The sequence below is a fragment of the Vipera berus genome, assembly GCF_964194415.1.
Source record: "Vipera berus genome assembly, chromosome: 7".
NCBI classification, from domain to species: Eukaryota; Metazoa; Chordata; class Lepidosauria; order Squamata; family Viperidae; genus Vipera; species Vipera berus.
This window is the reverse complement of record NC_138209.1, coordinates 10,196,731-10,219,674: the sequence shown is the minus strand read 5'-3', so window position 1 is coordinate 10,219,674 and position 22,944 is coordinate 10,196,731. Positions and strand designations below refer to the sequence as shown.

General features: G+C 40.6%; 1 protein-coding gene across 1 annotated transcript in view; it reads right to left on the bottom strand.

Moving 5' to 3' along the window:
* BMP3 (bone morphogenetic protein 3) overlaps positions 1-14,575 on the bottom strand; it is a gene marked incomplete at its 5' end in the record, with an annotated part of 33,715 nt that extends 19,140 nt beyond the window's left edge. The window contains one exon of the mRNA XM_081332132.1: positions 14,239-14,575. Within this exon, the coding sequence (XP_081188258.1) occupies positions 14,239-14,575 (337 nt within the window). The remainder of the gene's footprint in view (positions 1-14,238) is intronic.
* Between the last annotated feature and the right edge of the window lie 8,369 nt (positions 14,576-22,944).

Genomic DNA, 22,944 nt, shown 5'->3' with positions numbered 1-22,944 from the left:
ACTTTCCCTGCCTTTTGGAGATTTTTTTTTCCACATAGTAAACATTTCTTGCTTATACGGATTCCCCCCCCCTTAATTTGAGACACAGATGTGTCAAGATGATGACCGAATGATGGATGGATATGGGCAGACTTTCATAGAATTGCTAACATTCTTTGCACACTATACATCTGAATAGTCTCTCACATGTCAGACACCTGGCTCATATGTGTACACTCTTGGAAAATAAAAGTCCACATGAGGACCCAGTAAAGCAAATAATGAAAAAGATTCTTCCTATTCTAAGCTAGCAAACTACCTTTTTAGCATGATTATACTGACCAAATTCTTCCTGAATCATTTTATCAAACCAAATTGTTAGAAGATTGATGCTGGTATTGCAGTGGTATTTTTTTTAAAACGACTCAGTTTCTAAGGCTACAGAGCATGTTTATGGTGAAGTTTAGAAAATCTATTAATGAGTTCATAAATCATGGAATTCAATGTCCTCTGCATTCTATATCTCAGCATTTCTCAACTTTTGCAACTTTAAGATGTGTGGACTTCAACTCTCAGAATTTCCCAGCCACTGGGCAAGGGAATTCTGGGAGTTGAGGTCTACACATCTTAAAGTTGCTAACATTGAGAAAAAAATGCCAGCTGTTCTTTTAAATGAAGCAGTGGGAGAAATCTTCCTTATAGAAATTTTTTTAATTGTTTCTTAGTTTGGAAATTAGTGGTTAAAACAAAATTGAATTGCCTTTATCCAATTACTGGATATTAGCAAGAATAACCAGATAATTAATGTGCATGGTGTCTTAAAGATCATCTATATGGACAGATCAGATTAAATATCTGGATCCTGTGTTTTAAGTCCAAACTGTAAGAAGGAAATGTTCATCTTTTTTTTCCTTTTAACATATTCAATATTTTCTTTTCTTTATCTCTCATCTCCATCCTCTGCTTTTTCCATCCTGCATTCTCTAAAAGTTACAATGGCACTGAAAAAAATGACTTACAACTGCTTATCACACTTACAACCATTGCAGCATCCCTACAATTATTCGTATGCTTGACAAGTGACTCGTATTTATGACGGTTGCAGTGTCCCAATGTCATGTGATCCCCCCTTTTGCGGCCTTCTGACAAGCAAAGTTAATGGGGAAGCCAGATTCATTAAACAACCGTGTTACCAACTTAACAAATGCAATGATTCACTTAACAACTGTGGCAAGAAAGGTTGAAAAATGGAGCAAGACTCACATAACATCTGTCTCACTTAATGTTCTGGATCAAACACGTTGTGATCGTGATTTTAATTCCTTGTTAAGACACTTATTGGTCTGTTTAAGCGAATTTAGTCACATTTAACGGCCCTTTCCAGACAGTGAACTCATAAAGCACCTGGTTCATCTGAAATACCTTTATTTTGCATGTAGAAGGTGGTTACAGCAGAGAAGGTGTGGTCAGGTGAATCTAGCCGGAGCTTTAAGGTCAAAAGACAGTAACAGGATTACTGTCCGCATGGCTTGTGTTCAGATGTTACAATGGAGGATGGAACACAAGGGAGCAAGGAGAAGGAGGAAGTCCAACCCAGAAGGGGTGGATCCTAGTACAGCATCATGAGCAGGATAGGAAATACATCACAAAGGGGGAAGGTACTGGCAGACCCAATTAGCATATTATAATTTCCCAAGAACAGCCACGTGGTGGCAGCACACTTAACAACAAGAATTTTGGACTCAATTGCAGTCGTAAGTTGAGAACTACCTGTAATTTATACCAATGAAAACAATGGAGAACAATATTACTGTTTTTTGCACATTTTAGAGAATTGCCTCTCTATACTTTCTAAGAGTCATTTCACACTTTTTAACTTTGGTACGCAGGAAACTTGCATTCAAGGTTAAAAAAATATCCATTCTGCCCCCAAAGTGGACTGAAATCCTATACAGCAGTAGAATTAACCTAATATAAACATTGCAATAGAAATCAAATTTCCCAGCTGCTAGGTGAATTTCAAGCCAATACGTTTGGTGGGAAAGATGTTGAGACAAATATTGTTTAGTGTCAAGTTGCCAGAACAAACAAACCAAAAACTGCCCTAACCTTGAACAATACAACTTCTAGACTCTGTTAAAAAACAAGCCAACGAGCACTGCTTTGCTACGGACATTCTCATGTATTCCTATAGCCTAGGCTTCTTGCTCTTTGGCAATACGTGTAACATATCATGTTCTGTCACACACCCACTGTGCTGCTGTATTTGCATTCACATTTGTAGGTATGGAGTGATTATATCAGGGGTCCCCAAGCTTGGCAACTTTAAGACGTGTGGACTTCAACTCCCCGAATTCAGGTGGCTGGGGGAATTCTGGGAGTTGAAGTCCACAAATGTTACAGTTGCCAAGCTTGGGGACCCCTGGGTTATATTTATTTATTTATTTTATTTTAATTCCATTTATATCCCGCCCTTCTCCAAAGACTCAGGATAAGGCCATGAAAAATCTATCTCAGGGAATGTCACCGCCCATCTCACTTGCGTTTGATTGCGTTTGATTCTGGATGGCACAACAGTCCAATTAAAAACTAAGCAATCAGCTTGAATGATCCATTAAAGATCAAATTAAAGCCAATTAAAAAGTCAATTAAAACCAATTAAAGAACTATGCCTAGTGGTTTGTGTTGGCTTCTCGACATCATATTCATACCTAACTGTGATACTGTGTTTAGAATAGAATAGAATAGAATAGAATAGAATAGAATAGAATAGAATAGAATAGAATAGAATAGAATAGAATAGAATAGAATAGAATAGAATAGAATAGAATAGAAGTTGGAAGGGACCCTGGAGGTCTTCCAGTCCAGCCCCTTGCTCAAGCAGGAGAACCTACACCATCTCAGACAGGTGATTGTCTGGATTCAAGATTCCTCAACCTTGGAAGCTTCAAGATGCATCAACTTCAACTCTCAGAAATTCCCAGCTAGGACAAACACTGATTTAATTTATTGTTAAGCTGACTGCAACCACAGTCCGAGTCTTATAATTTCAGGACATCTTCTCTCTAGGTGATTGATTCCTCCTTGATTCAGATGGACCCACCATTTTTTAGCCGGAGTAAGCAGGTTTGGGTTACTGATAACTTGTCAAAAGAGTCTGCAAAGCTTGGAATTCATGGTTACAACTTACCTAAGAAATATCTATTTTTTGAGTCATTCATATCCTATATGTTTCATTAAAAAAAAAAAAGAAACATGACCTTAGAAAAACGAAAAGAAGAACTATGTATCTCTCATTCCTATAAACACAAAATGACATGAGCTAGATCAGGGGTCTTCAAACTTGGCCCTTTTATGACTTGTGGACTTCAACTCCCAGAATTCCTCAGCCAGGCATGCTGGCTGAGGAATTCTGGGAGTTGAAGTCCACAAGTCATAAAAGGGCCAAGTTTGAAGACCCCTGAGCTAGATTCTAAGATGAAAAAAAACCAACCAATTGTCATTGTTGGGGAGAATTTCTGCGATAAAAATGAACGACTTTCCTACAATGCTGTTTTTTGTTTCAGACAATACTTATTTTGACAACTGATACACCACTTAAATAGTGGCAAAAGGATATAACGGTACAGCTGTCTTCGACTTACGACAGTTCATTTAGTAACCGTTTGAAGTTACAACGGCACTGAAAAAAGTGAATTATGACCATTTTTCACACTTACAACACCATTGCAGCATTCCCGTGGTCTCATGATCAAAATTCAGATGCTTAGCAACTGACTCACATTTATGATGGTTGCAGCGCCCCAGGGTCATGTGATCACCTTTTGTGACCTTCTGACAAGCAAAGTCAATGGGGAAGCCAGATTGGTTTAACAATTGTATTACTAACTTACCAACTGCAGTGATTCACTTAACAACTGTGGCAAGAAAAGTTGTAAAATGGGGCAAAACTCACTTAACAAATATTTCACTTAGCAACAGAAAGTTTGGGCTCAATTGTGGTCATAGGTTGAGGGCTACCTTACTCCTCAACTTACAACCATTCATTTAATGATGCTTCAAAGTTACAATGGCCTCATAGTTATGACCTTTTGTGCACTTAACAAGCATCACACCTAATCTACTATCATAGGATCACAATTCGGGTGCTTGGCAACTAGCTTACATTTACAACCAGTTGCAGTGTTCTATGGTCACCTGATTGTGATTTTCGACCTTTTTTTGCCAGTTTCTGACAAAAAACATCCATTCGGGCAGCTGGATTTGCTTAAGGACTGCCATAAAAATTGTTATAAAATTGGGTCTGACTTGATTTATGACCGCAACAAGTAAGATAGGAATTCCAGTCCCAATTGTGTTCAGTTTGCTAATGGTTTGCTTTTTTTTAGTTATCCAAAAGATTTAAGTAGACAAAGGAATTTATAGTCTGAACATTGTAGGTCTGATTTTAAAACAGAATTGTGCACAAATGATGAACATGTTATTGCTTAAATGTATAAACTTTTTTTTAAAAAAAAATGAAACAGAAAAACAAGTAACAGAATGTATGCTAAAACCTTGGTTAGAGTATTACAGATTGAACAATGGGAAAATATATAGTTGAGAGGATTGAAATTTACATTATATTATAACATTAAAGAGAATTTTTACAAAATGATATACTACTGGTATATGACACGAGTGAAATTATCTAGAATGTAAAAAGGCTTTTCAAATTTATGCCGAAAAAGTGAACAAGAAGAAACATTTTATCAGGCTTGGTGGATGTGTAAAAAAGCTGGACATTTTTAGATTCAAATATATACACTGATTTGGTGGATTTTAAAAATATACAATTGAGATCAGAATCTTCTTCTTGGGACTGATTGACAAACAGTTAGAAATTGAATGTTGGTTTTTTATATGATAACTGCAGTGAGATTATTGTATGCACAAAAACGGAAAGATTTGGTAATGGAGAAATGGTTGATGGTAAAAATGACAGAACTTGGGGAGATGGCCAAATTGATTTCTTTGACTGGAGAAAAAAATATCTAATTTTACTGCTGATTGGAAACCCTTTGTAGTCTTTTTGTGTAACACAAAAATGAACTTATGATTTATGGTTTTGACTTTTCTGACCCTCTTATTTTTTTTTTTATTTTAATCCCATTTATATCCCGCCCTTCTCCGAAGACTCAGGGCGGCTTACAATCTAAGAAGCACAAATCAATGTGCTTAGCAATAGCCTTCATTCTATGTATATGCCTGCTTGTTAGGGCTTTCACACACACCCCAAGCGGCATTATTACAAAGTCAGCTTAATTGCCCCCAACAATCTGGGTCCTCATTTTACCTACCTCGGAAGGATGGAAGGCTGAGTCAACCTTGAGCCTGGTGGGACTCGAACCTGCACTAATTGCAGGCAGCTGATGTTACTTAGGGAGGCATTAGCCCACTGCTCCACCAAGGCTCTTTGCTAGTAGAGAAAACTAAGAACTGCAAGCTACCACTATAGGATTTACAGCAAATATACTTTCAGCCTGTAACGATTTGAAAAATATGCTGTCACATCTTAAGGGGCAGGAAAGACATCATTTTATTGGTTAAATCTCTTACATAAGCACTCCCCAAAATGTGAAAAACTTTTACAGTCACTTCTATTCTATTTCTCTGGTATTTGAAAAAGGATCACATGGGGAAAAAAGGGAAAGTGTAAGTGAATTGTATATTTGCAAGACATCTGCCATCCACAGGCAAGGAAATGGAATAAATACAAGCCGAAGAATTCAGTGATGGGTTTCTATCCAGAGAGAGAAGTTGTGAGGGAAAAAAAAATCTGAATATGTACTTTGGATTCCCCTCACCCCGCTCAATGTGTAATTAACAAAACTGTCAGCCGATATAAATGCACGTTCCCAATATTTTTGCTATACTTTGAAGTGATCAAAATCAGAAAACAGAACATGACTTCTACGGACCGAGTCTAAACCGACTTTGGAGAGCTCACAGCAATATCAGTTGTGCAGAAGAGTTGTACAGGTAATCCTCGGCTTACAGCCACAATTCAGCCCAAAATTTCTGTTGCTAAGCAAGGCAGATATTAAAAGAGTTTTCTCCCATTTTAGGAACTTCCTTGCCACAGTTGTTAAGTGAATCACTGCAGTTGTTAAGTTAGTAACACGGCTGTTGAGTGAATTTGACTTCCCCATTGACTTCGCTTGTCAGAAGGTCACAAAATGGCATCCCACGCTGCTACAATTCATAAATACTGGCCATTTGCCAACCATCCGAATTTTCATCACGTGACCATGGGGATGCTTTAAGTGTGAAAAACAGTCATAAGTCACTTTTTCCAATGCTGTTGTAACATTAAACTAATGGTTGTAAGTTGAGGATTATCTGTAGGCCTGACACTCCATTTATCAGGTGAAGAAGAAAGCAAATGTTTTCACTGTTCTAACCAGAAATTCTTTGAATTTTTCCAGAAGAAATAAATTGTTATTATTCACTCCTGTAAGGAGCATGCTGTCCTTAGAAATACTATTCAAGTTAAGGCTTGGGTTTTTTGTTTTTTTAACAGAACTGCAATATGTGCGGTGCTCAGAGAAATTTTGCCCCTTTACTGGTATAGTTATGTCCTTTCACAAAGCATGAATTTGGTTAATAGGTCAATATGATTATTTTAAATTCAGATCATGACTTTTAAAAACTACAGTTACTATAATATTCTTTCTCATTGAGTCCAAAGATGAACAAAGATATCTCTGTAATATAAACTTGTAATATTTTTAATGTTTTTATATTCTTCTTTTATTCTGTTGTAAGTGAATCACTTTGATGGGAGATGGATGGCATATAACTTTAATAAATAAATAGTCTTACTACATTTGATTGATATGGACTTTGCTGTAGTGTGGCCACATTAAGGACTATAACATAATACTCAGTGCATATTATACCACATGATTATACAGTGTAAATTTATGATACTCTACACAGTATAAATTAGTATTTCCCAATTTGGGGAACTTTAAAATGGGTGGATTTAGTGAGACAATTAGGAACAACCTAGGGGAAAGGAAAAACACAAATACGTTCCACTTTTACTACACCGTAAGTATGGGCTTAGATCCCATCACTTTCAAGTGAGAGTTATGATTGTTTCCTTTATTTAGGGGTTTTTGGGGGTTTTTTTTGTTTATATTCCACCTTTGTACTCATTCAGCTGAACTTTTAATTGCTTGGATTTGCCTGAAAGGGTTTCCTTGGTACAAAGAAGTAACTTCAGGGCAGTAATTGTAGAATAAAGTTTCTGAGATTTCGCTTTTAAATAAACATACACAGGACTTATCTGCAGGCAAAAGAATGCTCCCCTCTCCCGTAATTAATTATATTTAATTTTCTTGATTTATCTCCCACCTTTCATTAGGAGCTCAGGGGAGTGTATATAGGAGTCTCTGATAATTTTCTCTAGAACAACAATGCTGTAGGTTGGTGAGAGAGAAAGAGAGGGGAAAAGAGAGGGAGAGAAAGATACGCTGGTTGAGGGTCTTGAACCTGGGTCAAATCTTCAGGCTGTCTGCAGAGGTCACCTTCCATATGGAAGTAAAATGTAAAGGGAAACCACTTTGTTGTGGTTAGGTAACATTCAAGCCTTGATATCATCCTGACTATATACATGACAGGTAGTGTCAACTAACAATTGAGCCCAAATTTTCTGTTGCTAAGCAAGATGTTGTTAAGTGAATTTTGCTCCATTTTACAACCTCTCTTGCCACGATGGTTGAGTGAATCACTGCAGTTGTTAAGTTAGTATTATGGTTGCTTAAGTGAATCTGGCGTTCCCCGTTGACTTTGCTTGTCAGAAAGTCACAAAAGGGGAATCACGGGGGGACACTGCAACGGTCGTAAATACACGCCAGTTGCCGAGTGTTTGAATTCTGATCACGTGACCATGGAGATGCTGCAATGGTCGTTAAGACTGAAAAACAGTCATATGTCACTTTTTTCAGTGTTGTTGTAATTTCGGTCACTAAATGAACTGTTGTAAGGTGAGGGCTATCCTGCTACACTGCCTTGCATTAAACCTAAATTGGATTAACCTAAATTAAACCTTCTGGTAAGAAAACATAGCATTATTTATTTATTTATTTATTTATTTATTTATTATTTAAATTTAAATTTAAATTTAATTTGTATACCGCCCTTCTCCCGAAGGACTCAGAATCCCACTTCCTGAAATAAAAATGGTAGCTTCAAGGAGATTGTACATCTGATCAGAAAATAAGCTTCATCCTTTTCTCCTTCTAGAATACTGATTATTACTATGCTCAACGAATTAAAAAACAAATGAACATTCACCTGAGAGACCCCCAAAAAAGTCCTTTTCAAAGCAAGCAGACCAGAATTATCCTTGCAACAATCACAAAACTTTCTAAGCTTTTGGCCTCTAGATGTAATAGGCTGTAAGAATTCCCAACCAGCATGACTTAGAATCCATGTCCATCTCTCCCTACATTAATTATGCATGGAATTATCAATTTCAGCAACGTGTGTGTGTGTGGGGGGAAAGCAACAACTGTTTTTTAGCTTTTAAAAATAACTTTGCCTGGAGGCAAATCTGACTCACCAGTGGTGAAGAAGCAAATTGCTATCTTCAAAGATTCCTACAAACTACCCATTAAAATGAAGCACACAATATTTTGTCTGGAATGACTCTGACCACTATCCACACCTTTACGTGCACCGGAATGCTTGGACCCAGATGGCTATCATGGCAAAACATGGAATTAATAAGACGCCTATCTCAAATTGCGGCGCCCATACTCGTGAGTGGGAAAAATGTATCCATACTATAGAAAACGATGATTTGAGACTTAACTACAATTCAGTGCAAAGGGATTTTTTTCAGACTGCAAATAATTTAACTGTCCCACTGACACATAATCCCTCTTTATTTTGGGACCAGGTGGGCTCATCCTGCGAAAGGTCTAGATATATTACATTAAAAACAACTGTAGGATTAAGGCTTCATTGGGGAAGCTCGAGTGGCTTAAGAAAGCAAGAATATATATATATATATATATATATATATATATATATATATATATATATATATATATATATATATATATATATATATATATATATATATATATATATATATATATATATATATATATATATATATATATCTGGGAGCACTTTGGCTGAAAATTCATGAAAAGCAATCAGACAATTGAAATGCTAGCATGGAAACAGTTGGCCTCTGATTGCATGCATGTGTGTGAAACAGCAGCCTCCCTTGTCTCACCTCAAAATAATCAAATATACATCTCACCCTGGCAAACAAGGTAATCCTGGACTTGCAGTCATTCATTTAGTGACCATTCAAAATTACCATGGCACTGGAAAAACCGACTTACAATCAGCCCTGCATTTGTGACTGTTGCAGTGTCCCCACGATCAACCCTAAACCCTAACTTAGTTATCGTTTTTGACTGCAATAGAGTAAAGGTCAGAATCAGCAAGGCATATAGTAATTCATTTCACGGTGCTTCAGCAGGTTACTCTGAACTGGGTAATAGCTACAGTGGTCAACAACCCAATATGACAAACGCCCTCCCCTCTTCTTGATTTTAATGGCTAAGAAAATAACTTTAAGGCTGCAGTTGTATGTACTTATTGCGGATAAGCATAACTGAGCACAGTGGGAATTCTCGCTGAATGAACCTACGTAGTCAGCAAGCAAAAGCAGCATCAGATTTCGCAGAAAATATCAGTAAGGGGGGAAAAAATCCCTCTTAAGTTAAAAATTAGAAAGACATTGAAAGAGGGCAAGAAGCAGCCGTGGACTGCCCTCTGGGAAGAGATTTATTCTTTCGTGCCAATCGTGTTGACCAGTGGACTGTTCCGCAGACCCCCAAAATTATGAATATTGGAAGCTTTCAGGAGTTATTGGCTATTTCAGATTTCCACACAGGAGAGAGACAGTATGTTGCTGGATTATCTATTCAATTGCCAGCTAAACCATCATGCCAGATTCAGTATTGGTGGTGGAAGAATACGCTGCCCATATCTGGCCCTTTGAGGTCAATCGGAAATTTGAAATCAAATGTAAATATGTGTATGCCAGGTACACAACACAACTGCATTGCTTTTATTTTGAAGCTGACTGCTATTTTTCCCCTCTGCCTCTGCATCTTCAGGGCCTTATTGGTTGTGTCCTCCAAAAGTCCCACTTTGTTACATTTTCCCCCTTTGGGAAAATTAATTGCCCATCTCTGGCCTAGACAGAAATGCATCCTAGTCTACCATTTCCCTCTCCTCAAATCAGATCTAAAATTGATGAGGATTCATTTCCTCCTGATGAAACAAAACAGAACTGGTTTTTTTTTATAAAAAAATGGTCTAAAAGACATCAGAATTATTTTGTTTGCAGCTCCACGCTAGAAGATTACTAATTAATATACAGCAGAACACTAAAAACTTCAGCGTTAATTGGAGAGCCAATAATTCTGAGATGTCTACATTTTCAGTATTCCATGCAAATTCATGGCTAGATACAGTACTTTCTGTTAAGAAATAGCTGTACAAGAATGCCTTGGTCTCGAAATACATTGTGTAAGAAAAGTAGTATTTCCAGTAGTTTATCTACGGGACAGCCAAATCCCCTGTAACGTTTGCAGTAGAATTTTTCCAGACCACATCAAACTTACAATTATTTCAAACAGAGCTATATGTTTTTGGAAGCGTGCTGAAAATAACTTATGGTTAACTACATATACAGTAGCCTACTGCATTTATTTCTTTACATAAGCAACAGATGGATAAAACTGACGTAGGCTCAGTAAATATGCTAATATAAGAGTACAAAATATTACGGAGTCTCATTGCAATTCTGTAATTAGATTGCAGAAAAAAAAACCTTACTGAATAGTCATCAGGGATTGAATAACTAATGACACTGATTTTCACACAAGCAAGATTTTTGAGTTCCTCAGAAGTCTAGGATAAAAAAGGCTGCAGGGTTTTTTTTAGATTTTTATTCTGCCTTTATTGTTTTTTTTATAAATAAGTCAAGGCGATGGATGTATATAATATCCATTCTTCCACTTTTTTTCCTCCATGACAACAATGCTGTGAGGTCAGTTGAGCTGAGAGAAGAGTAGCTGGTCCATAGTCACCCAGCTGGCTTTCATGCTCAGCAGTCTCCTGGTTCCCAGGCATCATAACCACTACACTAAATTTGGGTTTATGGAATTGACACGGGCCTATACAATTCTGAGCTGCATAGAATTTATGCATAGAGAGTACAGAGAGGAACAAATTACTTTCACCCTCTGCATACTGGACTGATTAATGAAACAGACAAAGACTTGTTCAGAAGGAACATAAATTATCAGGCTGATTATCCTGCTCAGAAGCAATATAATTCTTGCTTCACATGAAGTAAAGCCACTGGTGATAACTGTATCTGCTCTGTGTTGTATTATGCTGTGTTTAATTAATGATTAAATTAATAATTATAATTAATAATTAATTAATTAATAATTAATAATTAATTAATAAGCCAACTGATTACTTCTGACTAAAATGCTGAGCCAAGCAGACTCAACTACGTAGCTTGCATCCTTGATTTTACTTCCAAGTAAACATGTGCAGGAGTGGGTTAGAAAGCTGAACCCTTAGATCAAAAGGGCTTAATGGGTGCAAAGTGGAACTTTTACTGATTCCCCCCCCTTTATTTATACTTACTTGTTATTGGAGTAGAGTTTCAACCCCATAAAAATACTTTACATTTTTATATTACTCCAACAGCTTCTAATTATAAGGCACCCAATACTTTATTAGGAATATATAAATCAATTAAAACATTACGTAATGCGGTTAAGAGACAATTTTAGAGATGAATTAACTAAGAATTAAGAGAAGAATTAAAGAGAAGAGAACAATTAACCAGTGGAACAGCTTGCCTTCAGACATTGTGGGTGCTCCATCCCTGGAGATTTTTAAGAAGAGACTGGACAGCCACTTGTCTGAAATGGCATAGGGCAGAGGCCCCCAACCTTTTGGGCACCAGGGACCGGTTCCGCAGGAGAGTTTTTCCCACGGGCCGGAGGGTGCGTGGTTTTGTGTGCTGCCTGCATCCCACGGATGGGGCTCTGCTTGTTTGTGCGGACTGCTTGCTGGCATGCTGCGGCCCGGTACTGGTCCACGGACAGGGGGCTGAGGACCCCTGTTATAGGGTCTCCTGCTTGAGCAGTCCTTTCCAGCTCTATTCTGATTGATTGAGACTTGGCTACTATCTTGTAGATTTCAAATACATGTTCAAGAATAGCTTTCTCAATATTCAGCAGGTAGGAAATTTTTGGTGGGGGGAGCTATTATAAGGCAGGGAAAATCTCTGAACAGAGATTTTGAGACAAGTGCAGACTCTGGACTTGGTCCAGCTGCCAAATTATTCACCAAATCCCTCTAGAGTTCACTAGAGCAAGAAGCAAAAGAGATCCGCAGACCCCCTGATATCTCACTGAACTTTCATTCAAAGCCTCTTAAGTGTCTTCAGCAAGGCAATTTTATTAGCAGCTGCAAAGTTTCCAGCACGTAATAACTTCTCAGGATCTAATTTATACCTGTGAAAAATAGACTGAATGCCTAGAAGAAGCCCTTAACAATGGGTGAAGTTCCATTTTTTAAAAAACAAATTAAAATCCATGGTTATACTTTTCTTTTAATTTAAATTAGTTGGACATTCACTGTCTTTCCTACCTCCATTTCTTATTTTTAACCTCTTTAGCAGGTCTTTCCTGGGTTCCAAGACTGACAACTCTGGGAAGTCTTTTTTTAAAGGCATGGAAACTCCCAAGTATTTGTGCAAACAAACCCTGTTTACACAACAACCACCTCTATCGTTTGCTCCCGATCAACCAGCCAGAACAGAGTTTTAATCCCTAAAGCTGACCCAGGACGAGTTTGTTTCGACTTCTGTTTTGATATGGACTATATAGCCAGCGTCTCGCCCTTTTTGTACGGAAGATTCCACCAGGAGAAAAAGAACCCCCACGTGCCCCCCCCAGTTCCCTTCTTTGAGTTGGAAATGTGTCCACAGTTCACCACATACTTACAGCCACAATTGAGCCCAACGTATCTGTAGTTAACCGAGACATTTGCTAAGTGGGTTTTGCCCCATTTTACAACCAATTTTAAGCCGCCATCCAGCACGTGCAACCGGCGCGAGCAAGAGCCCTCCCTGCTAATCGCAGTTAGTCCTTGACTTACAACAGTTCACTTAGTGACCGTTCAAAGTTACAACAGCACTGAAAAAAAAGTGACTTACGACCGTTTTTCACACTTACGGCCATTGTAGCATTCCCCATGGTCAGGTGATTAAAATTCAGACGCTTGGCAACTGGCTTGTATTTATGACCGTTGCAGTGTCCCTGGGGTGTGTGTGTGTGTGTGTGTGACGTGATCCCCTTCCGAGACCTTCTGACAAGCAAAGTCAGCGGGGAAAACCAGATTCACTTAACAACCACGTTTTACCGATTTCACCACCGCAGTGATTTCATTTAACAACGGTGGCAAGAAAGGTTGTAAATTTGCTCACTTAGCCACACATGCACTTTTGGGGCTGAAATGTGGTTGTAAGTCAAGGACTACCTGTACACACCTGCAGCTCATTTCGCCGGGACCTGAAAACTTGGCTCTTCGATCTGTTTGGTCCAGACTTTGGGGTTGTTAACTTAACTGGGTTTTAGATTTACTCTTGAATTTAATTGTTTTAATTCTTTTTAATTTTTTTGTATTCACGGTTTTAACTGCCCTGTAAAACCGCCCTGAGTCCTACCGGGGAATAGGGCGGTATACAAATCCAATAAAATAAAATAAAATAAATAAATAAATAAATAAACTGCAAGCCGCGCAATCGGCCCGCAGCTCGCGCGCTCTGGCGCGGACAGTCGCGGCCCCCTTGTCCCCACCCAAAAAAAAAAACCTCCCGTCCGGTCGCGCGACTCGCCCGGGGAACGAATCCCCGCGAGAGCCGCACCTGTCACGAAGGGGGCAGCCGCACGCGCCTCGCGCGCACCCACCCACCCACCTGCCCTCCGTCTCTCTCTCTCTCTCTCTCTCCACCCGCCCGCGCCCACCCTCGACGCGATCCCGCTCACTGGACGCAAAACGGGCCTCGCGTCCTGAGGGAAGCGTCCGCCCGCCCGCCTGCCCGTCCCCCGCGCCGCTTTCTGCGCTCTCCTCGCGCGGAGCCCTCGGACTCACCCGGCGGCAGCGCTCGGAAGCTTCGCACCGTGTTGCCTTCTTGGAGATGAAGCAGCCGGGACGTTCCGGCCGCCTCGGAGTCCTGAACCCGGCCGCTGTAGCGGACGTAGAGACGAAGCATGTGTTCCGACACCTTGTCTCCGGCGGAGACCACCGCGGGCGGGACGGGCTGCTCCGCTTCTGCCGCCCGGCTCCTGCGCCCGCCGACGCCTCGCCGCCCTCCTCCGACGCTCCTTTGGCCGAGCCAGCCCGGGCTCTCCCCGGACCCCTCGGCCACCAGGTTGCAGCAGCTAAGCCAGAGGCACCAGCAGAGCAGCGCGCGCGGAGAGCCTGCCATGCCGTCCCGCCTCGGGGTGCCGGAGGAGGAGGACTCGCTTACTCAGCCGCCCGTCCAGCTCCGGAGCGCGCCGAGGGAGCGGGAGCCGAGCGAAGGCAGCCGAGTCCCGCCGCTGCCACGGCCGCGCGTGGGGTGGTGGGGAAACCTGGGGTGGGTGGGTGAAGGGAGGGCCGGAGCTGGGCTGGTGGGGGGGAGTCGGGTCGGGATGAGCGAGGGCGGCGGCTCTCAACCTGCCGGCGCGATTTGCCGGCGAGACAAGGGCAGAAGCTGGCGCGAGCGCCACGGGCGGAGGCGCGCGCGCGCGCGTGCGCAGCACCACCAGCAGCAGCAGAAGCAGCTCCGGCAGGTTCTTTCGCCCCTGCCTCGAGTGGGGCAGGCGCAGCCCTGGGCTGAGTTTTGTACGGCGTGTGCGCGTGTGCGTGTGTGCAGGGCTCGCAGCGCCGGCGAAGCGGCAGCCAATCGCGCCGCCTCCTCTGGGTAGCCAAGCCGGCTGCGAGAGGGAAAGTTTCACAGCACGGAGGGGGGTGGGGGGGGGGTTGCGCCACCCATCAAATCCCGCCCGCGATGCCAAGGCGATCCGCAGCCCCGGATTGCTGGATCGAGAGCGGCGGGAGAAGAGCGAGCAGGTGGGCTGGCTTTGCTCTCCCACCCACCCGGAGTTGCTGCGGGCTCCGCGCTGCTGGCCGGCCCAAGCGGTGCAGTTGCGCTGGGGAAAGATCTAGGGGGGGGCAACATCTGTTCGTCCGTCCCCCTGCCCGGATTTTATCCCAAGGGGAAGGAGTTTTGGGGGGGGGGGTTTGGACCCTGGAGTGAGCTGCTCGGGGCGAGGATCTTGGCGCGGCGAGGCAAACGGAAGGCGGCGCTGCTTGCTAGGAACCCAAACTCTTTCCTTGATTTTCCGTGCCCTTAGTTCAAATGATCGTGCCGTTTGACACAACAGCCCTGTAAGGCAGGCCAGTAGCTTCAGGAGGCGTGGTGAGGCTGAGATAACGTAGAAAGATCCAGAGAGAAGAAACGTAGGACCTGCCTGCATTGCAGCTCCTCATTCTACCTTTAAAATTTTTGGATAAGGCTAGGAATCCAGGTAGCTGCCGCATTCACTACTACAAGAAAAGAAATTGAGAAATTGACAGAGAACATCTGCTTTCCAATGAGAAATGTAGAGAACTCATCTACCCAATCTGATGGGGAATTCGATCCCCATTCTAAATGTCATTTAGATTAAGGATCATTTCAGAAAGACATTGGGAGAGAACACAACTGCTGACTTCAAAACGAAAGTAGTAAATCAAAATGACTAAATGTTTTTAAACTAAAATTGTGTTTTGCATTCACATCATTAAGAATATCAAATATTACTTCATTTTCATACTTCATTTCTACTTTGCTTGGCCTGCTAATGAGCTGTTAGCTGAATTAATAGAGGAGTTACTATTGGAAATGGGTATAAAACCAGACATGTCATGGGGGAAGCTAAAATCATAAGACTACCTCTGATTTATTTGGGCATGTTTTGCCTGCAAATTTGATGGAGAAGGCAATGATGCTTTTGTTTCCCTTGCAAGAAATATTTTTCCTCTAAATAGAAATAAAATCCATATATATGTCCTTGTCTAGTCATTTCAAATCAGCACCAACAAGATGGCCTTAAAACCCTTTGGAGAATGCCCAGTCTAAATGTAGTAGACTTCAAGGGAAAGTTACTGTGGAGTAATCACTGAGCACCCATTGATTCGTTTTCCCCAGATGGATTTGATACACAGTGGGCAAAAAGTAATTCCTTGCATTTGTACCCTGCTCTTCAGTTACAAGCTCAAATAGAGCACAAGGCAGCAAACGGCTTCCGTATGCAACCTCCAGATGCGACATTTTGTGGGTTCCGCTAGCATTCTGGTCCTGCCTTGGTTGTGGTTTGGAAATGAAGATCGGATGACGATGGCGAACAGTGCTGGGCAAAATACTTGAAAGGGATGCTTTACAAAACGCCTTGAGTGGAGTAAAATACTTCTTGAAGCAGGAAAGTAGATATGTCATTTGGAGATCTTGGCCCAACTATTTCCAAGCCATGTCTTGCTTGTTGATGAGTGAGTGTGCACACACACAGAGACAATCACATGTGCTGGGACTGCCAGCAAAGCAAAGAAAAGCAGTTGTGTGTCTACACAAATATAAAGATGGGACAACTTGCCGTGGGCAACTCACCACAGCCAAATTGCCACGGCCAATTCTTCATGGGCCAATTTGCCATAGTCAGCTCACTACAGGGCAGTTTGCCATGGGGCAATTCAACAATTCTATTTAATTATTTAAAATAATTAAGAATTATTTTTGTAATTCACATTTCATTTTGTTCTTTTGGCATCCTTTTTTTAATTATTCTATTCCACCGTTTCTTGATATTAGTGTAACTCTTGTCCCACAGTGAGTTGTCCTGTTGTGAATGCTCCAACACTGGAAGTTTTTAAGAAGAGACTGGACAGCCATTTGTCTGAAATGGTATAGGTTAGGGGGTTGGACTAGATGACCTCCAAGGTCCCTTCCAACTTTATTAAGTTGGCTATGGTGAGTTGTCCCTTGGCACGTTGGCTCCTGTTGGTTGCCACTGTGGCAAGTTGTCCTAGACCTAATTAAAAATGCTTTCAAAGCAGCCAAGAATTTCCCAGTCAAATTTTCACGAACTGATTGCACCCCATTTTTTTTAAAGGGAAATGAAGTGAAGCTGATGATACAAATACCTCTGCTTTTCACTGAAGTTTCTACCCTGATTTACTTGTCTCTATTCCTTCATTCAGGAATGAAACATACAACCTTCAAATCCAAGGACACCAGAAATAATGTCGAAGAAGAAGGAAGAACTGTTAATCTGCATTCTTTATCAAATTTATTGCAGTTAATCTGATTTGGTATCTAAAACAGGTGCTTTTATCAGCAACAGAGAAATGCCAAGGCCATCTGAAGGGTGTTGTTGTATGATAAACATGTCTTAAAAATATTTGTTGAAGGGGAATTCTAAAAAAGTAGAATTTCCAAGATAGGAAAGTCACTTAAATGAGATGGGTGATGTAGAAATTTGGTTAATAAATAATACATTTATAAAAGTTATGTTTGATGAACATGGTTACTAAAAATGAGAAATGTGCACAAATCATTTATGTATAGCACAATCCATTTTTACTCATAATTGTCTATTGTGCATACAAGATAACAGGAGTTTTAAGATTGGAGGATGAAAAAAATTGCATCCTAAAAATCATTTAGTATAGAGGATCAAGGTAGATTTTTTCACAAACAACGCTTTGGATCTTGAAAAGGATGCAAAACCAAGACAGTTATTTTTTGTTGTTGTTCCAAGTGCAAGACAGTAGCATAGCAATTACCTAATTTTCATATTTTATTTCTACTCTGCTTGGCCTGCTAATGAACTTTTAACTAAATTACTAGTTACTAACATAGCCATATAGGGACGCGGTGGCTCAGTGGGTTAGGACGCTGAGCTTGTCGATCAGAAGGTCGGCAGTTTGGCAGGTCGAATCCCGAGTGCCGCGTAGCAGAGTGAGCGCCTGTTACTCGTCCCAGCTTCTGCCAACCTAGCAGTTCGAAAGCACGTAATTGCAAGTAGAAAAATAGGGACCAGTATGCTGGGAAGGTAACAGCATTCCGTGCGCCTTTGGCGTCCAGTCATGCCGGCCACATGACCACGGAGACGTCCTCGGACAAGCGCTGGCTCTTCGGCTTTGAAACGGAGATGAGCACCGGCCCCTAGAGTTGGAAACGACTAGCACGCATGTGCGGGGGAACCTTTACCTTTACCTTTACCTTTAACATAGCCATAGAAGACAGTTTAACATAGAATACTAGAGTTGGAAGGGATCTTGGAGGTCTTCTAGTCCAACCCCCTGCTCAAGCAGGAGTCCTTATACCATTTCAGATAAATGGCTATTCAATCTTTTCTTAAAAACCTCCAGTGATGGAGCACCAACAACTTCTGAAGGCAAGCTATTCCATTGGTTAATTGCTCTTACCATTAGGAATTTTCTCCTTAATTCTAGGTTGCTCCTGTCTTTGGTTAGTTTCCAACCATTGTTTCTTGTCTTGCCTTTTGGTGCTTTGGAAAATAATTTGACCCCCTCGTCTTTGTAGGAGCCCCTCAAATATTGGAAACACTGCTATCGTATCTCTCCTAGTTCTTCTTTAGATTAGATTAAACATACCCAATTCAACGGCTCAAGGCCATTGAGCTAGCGCTGTCCAAAGACATTTCCGTTGTCATGTGGCTAGCATGGCATCACAGAACGCTGTTGCCTTCCCACCAAAGTGGTACCTATTTATCTACTCACATTTACATGCTTTTGAACTGAAACTTTTCCTTGGGGGTTTTGCCTCCAGCCCCGTAATCATTCTTTTTGCTCTTCTCCACACTCCAGAAATGGGAGACAGATCTTTCATCTGATTTAACCAATCTTGTACACCTAATCCACAGGAGCACAAACCCTGGATGGAATTGTGAGGCTCCTATAATTGTCCACTGGTGATGGTTATTTGAACAGAAAGAAGAGCTGTGTAGGTAGCTTTATGCTTCGCTGAGAAACTCAAGGTCTACTTTAGAGATCTGCTCAAGAATAAAACACCAATGAAGTTGAAAGTTGGGGCTTAAAAAAAATAAATCAAAACCTGAGTCTGGAACTCTTCCAATATGGTTTGTCCATCAATGGCTAGAACTTCTAGAATCTAGTAGGCACAGGTAGTCCTTGACTTACGACCACAATTGAGCCCCAAATTTCTGTTGCTAAGCAAGATGCTTCTTAAGTGAGTTTTGTTCCATTTCATTGCCTTTCTTGCTACACTTGTTCAGTGAATCACCACAGTTGTTAAGTTAGCAAAATAGCTCTTAAATGACCCCAAGTCCCTATTGACTTTGCTCGTCAGAAGGTTACAAAAGATGAACACATGACCCCGGGAGACTGCAACCATTATAAATATGAAACAATTGTCAATTTTCTGAATGTTGAGCACGTGACCACAGAGATGCTGCAATTGTTGTAAAGTGTGAAAAACGGTTATGTCACTTTTTCAGTGCTGGTGGTAATCACTAAATGAACGGTTGTAAGTTGTAAGTTGGATCAGTACACTTGGAGAAGATGACGATAGAAACGTTCTCCAAATCGAATCGATCACCAATCCTCATGTGTTTATTCAATTTGTATGTTACCACATTACAACACCAGCCTTTCTTAACTGGGCTGTCTTTTCTTACAGTCTTTCTTCCTTTTGCATACTTGAAATACAGACAAATTTCTTTTCAATCATCATGTTTTTATAATCACGTGTTTAATATGTATGTGCTATAATTTAAACCCCTGTATCAATTCTACTTTCTTTCTCCCTTAGAGGCAAAGACACGGTTTTTGCTGCAATTTAACTAACTTCAAAAGCATTGATTTATAGAGCATGAGTTAAGAACACACCTTGAAGAAATAATTTCCATATCCTTGGAAGTTTTAATTTTGTTTACTTTTGATTTCTCAGATTTACTTAACGTTCTCCTCTGCCTATGTGTGTCTCTTTCCACTTCTGGGTGATATTTGCCATATTCCATGTATTTTGTCACATTGTAGGTTTTTATTATGTTAAGATCAGAGTTGTCAGAAAGTGGGGGGCAATAGAAGTTATTTGAAAGAATTGCAGAATGTAATTTCTATTCATCACCTAATGAAAGCATTATCGAACTGTTGTTAGTGTGTTTAGAATTGCACTGAAGATAACAGCTGAGCTTTGGACATCATAAAGGCTTATATGAGCCTTGGTGGAGCAGTGGGCTAATGCCTCCCTAAGTAACACCAGCTGCCTGCAATTAGTGCAGGTTCAAGTCCCACCAGGCTCAAGGTTGACTCAGCCTTCCATCCTTCCGAGGTACGGTAGGTAAAATGAGGACCCAGATTGTTGGGGGCAATAAGCTGACTTTGTAATAATGCCGCTTGGGGTGTGTGTGAAAGCCCTAATAAGCAGGCATATACATAGAATGAAGGCTACTGCTAAGCTTGTAAGCCGCCCTGAGTCTTCGGAGAAGGGCGGGATATAAATGGAATTAAAATAAATAAAATAAAATAAATAAAGTTTTTCTCTGAAACCTCCCACTGTCTTCACTTACCAGATGAATGAATACATCTGAGCAAAGAGGAAGGTAAATAAATAAATCCCATATATGATTGCAGTTGATTAACTAGCAGAAAGGTTTACCTACTAAATTCTGCAACAGAGAATTCTTTAAGAGAAAAATAAGAGTTATGCATCATATTACTGAAGTTCTCTTTAAGGTTGTAATTCAGTGTACATTTTAACCTTTTCTACATATTTGCCTATTGATATATATTACATTCAACCTTTTTTTGCCAATTTTATCATACCGTCTTTTAATTTGTTCGTCCTGTTTCCATTTTCAGTAAAAGTTTGTATATCTTAACAATAATATGATCATTATTTGTACACGATTCTACATCACTCTTACCATTTTCAGACTCATAACTCTTATCAAATTTAAATCTTTCCATTAGCTGAACACAGGGAAATCAATGACACATATGTATAACCTGCCAATTCTAGGTCTTCTTTTAACTTAAATTCTCCTTGAGAGAAAAAAAAATCAGTATAAGAACATAAATTAATTACTTTGTTTAACTTTAATTTCTCTTCTATAAAAACTTTCTTGAGGTGACAATAAGGGGCTTTCAGGAAACAATCTTGTGTTATACCTATTTCAGATTCTCAATACGGCGCATCTAATAAAATGATTTTTAAAACCTAAATTGACCTTAACTTTATTATGCCATAAAAAGCTGTGGCAGCCAAATCTTAAATCATGTCCCTCGAGTTCCATTAACCTATTTCTCAAAGTCACCCAATCCAAACAAAAAGCTACAAAATATAATTTCAAGTCTTATCATCCTAACCCCTGTTTCTTTGGCATCCTGCAGTAATCTACATTTAATTCTTAGTTTCGTGCCTTGACAGACAAATTTGGACATATCCTTTTGCCATTGCATAAGTGGTACATCAGTCGCCAGTTGGTATTGCCTGATATAAAAATAACATTCTAAACAAAACAATGATCTTAATCATAGAAATTATTACCAACAATGACATTGTTGAGAGAAGAGAATATTTGTAGCTCATGGTTGAACTGTGGGGTCCTTGGTGCTTTCTGAGCTTGGTTGTTTTCCTGCAGATGTGTCATTACCAAACTAGGTAACATCATCCATGCCATCAACTTCATTTTAATGACCTATCTTCTGTAGAAGGGCAAATTTCTGACTTTTTACCAGAACTTTCTCCTTTGGAGAAAAAGTCCAGTGACTTAGGTTGTGAGCTGTTGTTTGGATATGTTTGGTTTACATCATCCATCAAGGCTTCTTTAAATTCATCTTCAGCAGCAAGGCGTAACCTCAATACTCACTGGTGACATTATGGCTCCTTGTGCTTTGTAATCTATTTCTTAGTACTGAATTTTTAAATGTGATGTGAACAATCTTAAAATAGCAATAGTTACAGCAATTAGACTTATATACCACCTCTCAGTGCACTCTCTAAGCCAGGGGTAGGCAACCTTGGCTCTTTTATGACTCGTGGACTTCAACTCCCAGAATTCCTGAGCCAGCCATGCTGAGGGGAAAGGGAGAGGTTTCCAAGCTGAGCCATGTTGGCTCAGGAATTCTGGGAGTTGAAGTCCATGAGTCATAAAAGAGCCAAGGTTGCCTACCCCTGCTCTAAGCGGTTTACACAGTCAGCCTAGTCAGTGGTGGGATTCAGCCAGTTCACTCCACTTCGGCAGAACTGGTAGCTAATTTTTTGTGGCCCAGGCCCAGAATGGACTTCCGGAAGCAGCATCTACACAGAGAACCAGTTGTTCACATATTTGAATCCCACCACTGAGCCTATTGCCCCCTAACAATCTGGGTCCTCATTTTACCGACCTCAGAAAGATGAAAGGCTGAGTCAACCTTGAGCCAGTCAAGATTGAACTCCTGATTATAGGCAGTGAGTTAGCCTGCAGTACTGCATCCTAACCACTGCGCCATCATGGTGTGAAATATTCCCATCATAGATTAGAATTTGACAATCTTCTGTTCTTTCCATATTTGTGACGCTAAGGACTCTTAGTATACAGGTAGTCCTCAACTCACAACCACAACTGGGATCAGAATTTCCTCTGCTAAGCAAGACAGTTGTTAAATGACTTGTGCCCAATTTTATAACCCTTTTTGCTATGGTTGTTAAGGGAGTCAGTGAAGTTATTAAGTGAACCATGTAATTGTTAAACAAATCTGGTGTCCCCCATTGACCTTTCTTGTTGGGAAGCTAGCTGGGAAGTTTGC